Source organism: Triticum dicoccoides, chromosome 5A (assembly GCF_002162155.2).
Source record: "Triticum dicoccoides isolate Atlit2015 ecotype Zavitan chromosome 5A, WEW_v2.0, whole genome shotgun sequence".
Classification (NCBI taxonomy): domain Eukaryota; kingdom Viridiplantae; phylum Streptophyta; class Magnoliopsida; order Poales; family Poaceae; genus Triticum; species Triticum dicoccoides.
Window position 1 is genome coordinate 371,102,408 of NC_041388.1, and position 8,238 is coordinate 371,110,645.

The 8,238-nt window shown below is 46.1% G+C and overlaps 2 protein-coding genes across 2 annotated transcripts; one reads left to right on the forward strand and one right to left on the reverse strand.

The window, feature by feature from the left end:
* Positions 1-1,330: 1,330 nt before the first annotated feature.
* On the forward strand, positions 1,331-4,121 carry LOC119301567 (serine/threonine-protein kinase RIPK-like). The gene is made up of 4 exons (XM_037578560.1): positions 1,331-1,729; positions 1,822-1,957; positions 2,473-2,609; positions 3,127-4,121. Exons 1-4 carry the CDS (start codon positions 1,331-1,333, stop codon positions 3,814-3,816), a joined length of 1,362 nt encoding a protein of 453 aa, XP_037434457.1. The 3' UTR covers positions 3,817-4,121.
* Positions 4,122-6,938: 2,817 nt separating this feature from the next.
* Positions 6,939-7,629, reverse strand: LOC119301568. Its single transcript, XM_037578561.1, has one exon. It carries the CDS (start codon positions 7,466-7,468, stop codon positions 7,034-7,036), a length of 435 nt encoding a protein of 144 aa, XP_037434458.1. The 5' UTR covers positions 7,469-7,629; the 3' UTR covers positions 6,939-7,033.
* Positions 7,630-8,238: the final 609 nt, after the last annotated feature.

The following is an 8,238-nucleotide window of genomic DNA, read 5'->3' on the forward strand; positions in this document are numbered from 1 at the left end:
CGCAAAGGCAGCGTGCACTTCTACTGTTATCACACAAGAGCCAACAGAAAAGCAACATCCATAGTTTACTCTAGCCGAATTGTACAATGCTTAAGATGATTATGGTTTACATGTGTGATGTGTCTATTCCCAAAATGACTACATGTGGTTCATGTGTGTAAAATTTACGATATTCATATTTTATGCCAGTCTACACAATTATATCGGCTCCCGACAAAATAAGCCAACGTGTTTTTCTCTCTAGCCAGGAGCCCAGGACTAACCTGAACTGTATTAATCTGTACTACCTACTAAAGTAAGCGAAATTGACTGCAAAAAAAAGTAAGCGAAATTCTTTTTTTGCTTTGGACTACTGTTGGAACTTCTATCATGTTTACTCGGTAAAACGGAGTAACGTATAATTTTGACCGGTAAAACGGGTGCGCAACCTTGCATTTCGCCTATTTCTTAAAGATACAGGTAGTAACAACTCAGGTGTTCATAAGAAAAGATATTCAGCTTACCAGGCCGTTCTCTTCTTCTTTGTTTGTTGATCTTGAAACTTCCGGTCCCTCGAGCAATTCACTCTACTTTTCACCGGAACGGCCTGCACAAAGTCCAAATTAGAATGTCCCAAGGTGAATAGTTTAGCTAAATAAAAGGCCCTGCGCTTTCTGTCAATTTTATTTCAGGTACGGTTCGACCGGTCGTTCCTGCATATTGAAGCAACTGTTACACGGCCAGGGCTTAAAAAAGGGCTAAAGGCACCTGTAGCTGTAGCATAAACCCACGGCGACAGTAGCGCAAAACCACGTACTCTGTTAGTAGTAGGTTGAATAGTCAATTTAATCATCCTAGCGTACGTCCGATGGTCCACCCCCGAACAACTTTTCACCATACAAACGCGAACCCGCGGTTCGATTTGGTATATGAAACCGCGGTGTGACATGCCCGTCACTTTGATCCACCCATGTTCGTTCCCACAAACAAGGTTTGAGTCAACTCCATGAACGAAAACCTACGTCGTCTCGCCGGTAGAAACTCTGGTCCGTTGGAGGGAGGGGCGAGCCGTTCGCGCCACCAACCACCACCATATTCCCTTCCCCTGTTTCCTCCGATCAGAGTCCTACGGCAGGGGCGAGGCCCGCACTCCACACTTATATAAAGGCCCGGCCAGCCACTCCATCCTCCACCCAAGCCGATCCCCGCCTTCTCCTTCTCTCCAGTCCTGCTCACCTGACCTTCTCCCTCCCTCGCCCGACCTCCCCTGCACTCACAGCCCCCGGGTGGCGGGAAACATTCTTGATCCTCCTACGATATTGATATACGCGGAGATTCTCGGTTCTTTGCCATGGCCGCCAAATCTTGGAACCCGTTCTCGTGCTGCGTCGGCGGGGGTCGAGTGGCGGACGACGACGACGACTGCAGGCGGCGGATCGGGCGGCGGGGGAAAGGCTGCGCGAGGTCGTCGTCGAGGATGTCCTTCAAGAGCCTCAGCTCGTCGGGGACGCTGTCCCCGGAGGACCTGTCCATCACGCTGTCCGGCTCCAACCTGCACGCCTTCACCTACGCCGAGCTCCGCGCGGCGACCGGGAGCTTCTCGCGGGCCAACTACCTCGGCTGCGGCGGTTTCGGCCCGGTCTACAAGGGCGCCGTCGACGACAAGCTCCGTCCCGGGCTGGCCGCGCAGCCCGTCGCCGTCAAGTACCTCGACCTGGACTGCGGCACGCAGGGCCACAAGGAGTGGCTGGTGGGTGCTGAACAGAGTGCAATGCACGCGCCAGCAGATCAATTTCGAGGTCTGGTTCATGAATGGATGACTTATATGGGTTGCTCTTGTAGGCTGAGGTTTTCTTCCTTGGGCAACTGAGGCACAACAACCTGGTGAAATTGATCGGGTACTGCTACGAGGACGAGCACCGGATGCTGGTCTACGAGTTCATGAACGCCGGGAGCCTGGAGACGCACCTCTTCAAAAGTGAGTTACTTCTTCACTGCTTTCTGCTGTCAATTAATCATTCTGAGGATTAGTTTGTTTGGTTGTTGTCGAGACCAGCAAGATAAAGAAATGTTTTAATTTGGAAATCTAGGCACGTACGAGTGCCATCTGTTCCATCAGCGACGAGCTGTTCTTGTCCCCTGAAGTTTCTTTTCTCTAAGTCAAGAGGATAGCTGAGCTGCTCTCTGCCTTCCAAAAGAACAACAACAACAACAACAACAAAGCCTTTAGTCCCAAACAAGTTGGGGTAGGCTAGAGGTGAAACCCATAAGATCTCGCAACCAACTCATGGCTCTGCCTTCCAAAAGAACAACACACATTTTCTCTTTTTAAAATCAGATGAATGTGGAGATTGGATATTTACTAAAAAGGGACACTGGATATTTTGGATTAAAAAAATATTTATCCTACCAACTTCCTGGTGCTTGCAAGTTACTACAACTCTTGGTCAACGTGGAGGAGGAAACTGATCTGAAACATCCTACCATCTTCAGGTACCAATGGCTCTCTCCCGTGGATGACAAGGATGAAGATCGCTGTCGGCGCGGCCAAGGGCCTTGCCTTTCTCCATGATGCCGACCCGCCGGTGATCTACCGCGACTTCAAGGCCTCCAACATCTTGCTCGACTTGGTAAGCCTCCCGTAACTTCAGACTTTCTGTAAAGAAAAGAAGCAGTTTTGAAAATGATTGTCATTTGGGAACTGTAGTAGTGGTTACCAGCAAATGGGGTCGAACACAACTTCACACCTCTTACGCTGGAATTACTACAAAAGTGTCTGAAAAACGACAAATAATTTGATCTCAAATCTTAATTTCCAACCTTTAGCTTTTGACCAGTTGAACCATCCAAGATGCCATGTTTCTGAACTTATTAGCTGGCCCAGTGTGCTATGGGCAGCTCTGACCTGACTGAAACTCTGAAGATTCTTGGATGAATGCCAAATCTGAGGAATCCAATTAATTGAGATACATTTAGCATTCAATGTCAAGTTCACAGAAACACCTACAGATTAGTAATTCACGAACAGTAGTACAATTGTACACATATATTTACCTTGCATCTACTTTGAGAAAATTGTTCAGCTTGTAACGCATTGTATTTCACTTCGTGCTATTTCCCTAACAAAATTTCAATGCTTGATTTCAGGATTACAACACCAAGTTGTCCGACTTCGGGCTGGCCAAGGATGGGCCTCAGGGCGACGCGACACACGTGACAACACGTGTCATGGGGACGCATGGTTATGCAGCGCCAGAGTACATCATGACAGGCCACTTGACCGCCAAGAGCGATGTATATAGCTTTGGTGTGGTGCTCCTGGAGCTCCTCTCTGGGCTGCGATCAGTGGACCGTGCACGGCGACTCAGGGAACAGAACCTGGTCGACTGGGCTAGACCATACCTCAAGCACTCTGACAGGTTGTACAAAGTCATGGACCCAGCTCTCGAGTGCCAATACTCATGCAAAGGCGCCGAGGTGGCAGCACTGGTGGCATACAAGTGTCTCAGCCAGAACCCAAAGTCTAGGCCCACCATGAGGGAGGTGGTCAAGGCCCTCGAGCCCGTCCTCGGCATGGATGACTTCTTCCCTGTGGGCCCATTTGTGTTCACAGTCATTGTGGAGGAGGACAAGGTAGTGGACATGAAGGTGGAGGTCGAGGAGAAGCACCAGCACCCACGCCAGAACCATCAAGACAGGCACCGGCAGAAGTACCCCGACTCAGCAATCCATGCCGGCATTGTGCTCCGCCGCGGCGATGGGCTCATTACCGGATTCACCGGTGCGCAGCGACGGCAACAAAGGTCGTCGAGCTACAATCGGGAGAGGGGGGCATAGGACTAAGGTAGGGAAGTGAGTAGGACAGAATGGTATGTACATACCATAGAGATGTGATACAATGTCACATCGGTTTGTTTGTTTTGGATTTGTGGATTGTGTTTCTTTTCTTCTTTATAGTTTTTGGAAAGGTCTCAGGGGACTTACGCCCACCTTTCTTCTTGATAGTGACAATGGGTGTTAGATAAATATAGGGATGCAAAACAGTGTGACAAAAGTCCGGTTTTGATTTTCGCAAGGATTGTTGTTCAAGATGTTTTTTTTTCTTTGAGAATCACGGTGGGGAGTTCCCCCACCTGAATATATTACTCAAAGTGGCCAAAATGCCTGAGAACTGATCCAGTTTATAAGGAAAACCAGATCAAAAACCTAAACAAATTGACCCCGTTCATGAGGGAAACCGGGCCGAAAACCAAAATGCCAGAGGAGCGATCAAGATGTTGTTTACAAATCAATGGTCTAGTTCAAAGGGATGCCCAATGCTTCTTTCATTTGCATAAATTTTGGTCCAATATCATCCATTGTTCGCAAATGAAATGAGTGCTTGAAAAAATTGACATGCTGGGCTTTTGTGATTCTTTAAGAAAGTGAATGTGTACTTGAAAAAATTGCATGCAAGGTTTCTGTGATTCTTTAAGAAAATAGAGAAAATAATGCAACATGAAACTAACACTGTGACAAGTTAATGTTGATGGTGTCAGTTAATACTTGCAAGCTGGACCGAGCACATGTTTATCAGTAAATATAAATGGTGAGGGATGGGCAAGTACATGTCACCTGACATATTGAAGGTTGACGCGAAAGGATTAAGGTCAAGTCAACATCAGCTTTGCAATAATAAGCTCCAACTGTGAAACTGTACAGAAGAACGTTTGACAAGCTAGCTACATGACAATAGATTAACTGAAATGCATGTTTCTTTAAATTAAATCTCACCCGTCCAGCTGAGATGAGAGATAGCCCAATAGGAATGCAACCACCAGAACTGAAGGTCTGTTATGCATCTGTGTATAAGATATCATAAATTATCAATATCTGATAGGACATCAATCTTAATGAATCATATACTCAAAAACTATAATTGAGAAGCCTTGAGTTGAAAAAAGAACTGCAAATAAATTATGAGGAGACTTTTGGGAGAACCATCATCGGTGCATCTGGAAACCAAAACCAAGGCAAGGAGTACTCCAAATGTTCGTTATTACATCGCCTATATAGCACTCATACAACAGAATCATTTGTAGAATATCATGTTTCTGCTCTAATCAGGAACGTCCAGAGAAAACAGGGGATGAAAAAAAAATACAAGAGTCGTGCACAATCTCTGATGTACTTGTCATGCCAAGCTCCATGTGATTTGGCATTGTTTTCGTCTTCAGAATAACATATAGAAAATGACACATAACAGAATGAAGTGAAAACCTAAGTGTACACCATTATCACCAGACAATGATGCCATCAGATACCCAATCAAGTAAAAATCTGACAGATATGCAAACCAATAGGAATCTAACTGTAGGATTGATTGCACAAGGATGATTCTGTAGGATGTAAATGCAAGGTGTCATCAGAATGCCATGAGCAATTTTCCTTAAAAGTGCAATTGATGAGGCTAGTCAGTCTCAGGTGCCAGGATTGAGCCATGAAACAGAGGGTCAGAAATGCATTCCAAGTATACAATTGGCTCATTCATTAAAACATGACCATAAGTAGGAATGCACTACATTTGCCGCCGTGATGTCCTGATGCATCAAACTTAGAGTTCTTCGTGGTTCAGAAAGAACATAAGATGTTTCTTCTCTGATAATATAGCTCAATCAAGAAAATTGTTGCTACAGAATGGAAGGTTCAAACTTTAAGTATTAACTCCAGCAGCTTTATAAAATAATATGCGATATGTATCTAAGTCGGGTGCTTCATTGTTGTACATATAGAAGTCGAACTTCTGATAACACTGTCAATGTGACAAAGAGTGAAAGCACAAAGCAATTGTACATATTTATTTAATTTAAACTAACATGTTGAAGGAGTGAGATCACACGTAGAGCATCCCAGTTCGTACAGGATACAAACTGTCTGTACGTGGAACTTCTGTTGTACTAGCCACTAACTTCTGTTGCACTTTCATACCGGAATGACCTATAACTATTGCGCTATTAGAGACATCATCTACAGCAGAAGCACTTTTAGTTACGATGGCTATTGTACTGGTTATATATTTATTGATACAGAACATGGCACAGCTTAGTGCACTTGGAAACATTTTAGCAACTTATTTTATAGCTTAACTTTTAGTGAGGAACATTATAAAGTTGGTACCTTAAATGCTAGAGTGATCTATGCATCATCATTCTGAAACAGCATTACTGTTCTTGGAGTTAAGAGCTTGTCTAGGCTACACTGTGCAAGGAGCAGAATAATTATTGTGTGGACCTTGAAGTTTCACTTAGGTAATAGGAAAAAACAAACGGTTATAAGATATCACATGCATCCTTCTTATACTAGATGCTATGAAAATCGAAACATTTATCTTCACAGTAATTTGCGCCATCTCCCTATTAACTAAGAACTATCCTGTCACTGAGCTATTGGAAATTAAGGTTTCCCAAGGAATAACGAAAAATATTTTCAATAAAACATGTGAGAATCATACAAGTCGGCAGAACGATACTGAATTCGGCCACAAAATTATTCAATATTTAATATCTGAAACAAAATATACTGAAAAAATATGCGGGAAATCAGGTTCGCTCACAATTCTTTGATTGCCATTAGTCTAATTTTCGTTTTCTGAATAAAGTTTTTTCTCTTGTTCTGCTAGCTCTAAATTCTTTTATGTAAACCATGTAAGCTGTAAAGGCTAATTTCTTACGGTCGTCGGTCCATGATTGTGCCAAATTGAAATGGACATCACAAAGGTGTCGCTAACAACACCCAAATTTCGATTGCATATACTTGGATATATTTGGAGGTCGAACATGTTTTTCCCCTTCTCTTGAATACAGTGTGTGACTTGTTAGAAACGATCCTACTGACAGTAAACAGGTCAGGCACCACCGGCAAGCAAGCAAACAATCGATATCTTATGACACTTCAATGGAGAACCTTCTGTTACCAATTCCTGGGTATATTTCATTCACAATAATTACAGCAGTAACAGTATAATCAAAAGCAGCACCTACACCACAGAAACAACATACCCGAATCCAAGCCTCGTTCAGTTATAAGCTGTTCTGTACTCGTGCGGAGCTCCACAGGCACCGTGAAGGCACGAAGCGACCCCTACCCCAACGGTGACGGCGATCGTCGCGGCGGCCTTGACCGCGGCGGTGGCGGCGGGGCGCGGGGGGCAGGGCGCGGCGAAGGAGTGGACGACGTGGACCGTGAGGTGGAAGCACGCGGCGAGGAGCAGGACCGTGGCGGCGACGGCGGACGCGGGCAGGCGGGACTCCGCGGCTGCCACGAAGGGCTCCACGAACCAGGCCGCCGCCGTCGACGCGGCGAGGCAGAGGAATGCGAGGTGGAGGAGGCGCGATCTCCCGCCGCCGTTGCTGGCAGCGGCGGCTGGCGGCGGCTGCGTTGCCGGGGGATGGTGAGTCCCGGCGGTGGCGGGGGAGCGGGGGAGTTGGGTGGGCGCCTCCTGGTCACGCATCGTCGCGGGCGCCGGCGGCGGGTTCGACGGCACAGCACAGCACTGGAAGATGTGTGGATTGTTCCCTCGTCTGCGGATGGAATGCGACTGGCGACGGCTGTTTATACTACTGCCATGGGAAGCAAAGCGCCTCCCGTTTCGCGTCGGCGGCGACGTCGCACGGTCGCCATGGCACTGGCCGATGTCGACATCTACGACACCGCTGCACTTGTGCACTGTGCACAACCTGACTGACTCGTGGGCCTGGCCGAACCCTGGGCCCGACGGTCAGTGAATCGGACTAGGGGAGCGAGTGACTCGCTGCAAGTGCCAGCTTCCTCCTGAAAACGAAAGGCAGGGCCGGGCGGCCGGTGCGACTGCCGGCTGCGTTTCAAGGCCTCATCGAGTCGAGTAAAGAAACAGTGGAAAATCTGGTGAGGTTTCTATGATTTCGTCACAGAGCACGGCATCGCATGACGCCATAAAACTGGGGAGTAGAATAAAGATCGTATGATCAATTCAAAAGAAAAATAGACAGTCCAAAAAATTCTTCAATTATTTGACAACATATACCTATGCTTATGTCTACAACTTCAAAAAAACAGCTCAAAACTCAATCTACAATTAGAGATACAAACATGACAAATTCAACTGTGAATAGTGTCGGGTTTGGGTGAATATTTTGTCTTTTTTGTTTCCAGAAGTGTAGGCCGAATGTGTGTCCGCAATTTTTTAAATAATTTTTAAACATGTTTAATATTTTCTTAAGATTTAATCATGCCTAAAGCCAG

Excerpts from the sequence above, each read along its gene's own strand:
- LOC119301568 (XM_037578561.1), bottom strand. The coding sequence starts at position 7,468 with ATGCGTGACCAGGAGGCGCCCACCCAACTCCCCCGCTCCCCCGCCACC.
- LOC119301567 (XM_037578560.1), top strand. The coding sequence starts at position 1,331 with ATGGCCGCCAAATCTTGGAACCCGTTCTCGTGCTGCGTCGGCGGGGGT. Across the intron at positions 1,730-1,821 it reads AGGGCCACAAGGAGTGGCTG|GCTGAGGTTTTCTTCCTTGG; the intron begins GTGGGTGCTGAA and ends TTGCTCTTGTAG. Across the intron at positions 2,610-3,126 it reads CCAACATCTTGCTCGACTTG|GATTACAACACCAAGTTGTC; the intron begins GTAAGCCTCCCG and ends GCTTGATTTCAG.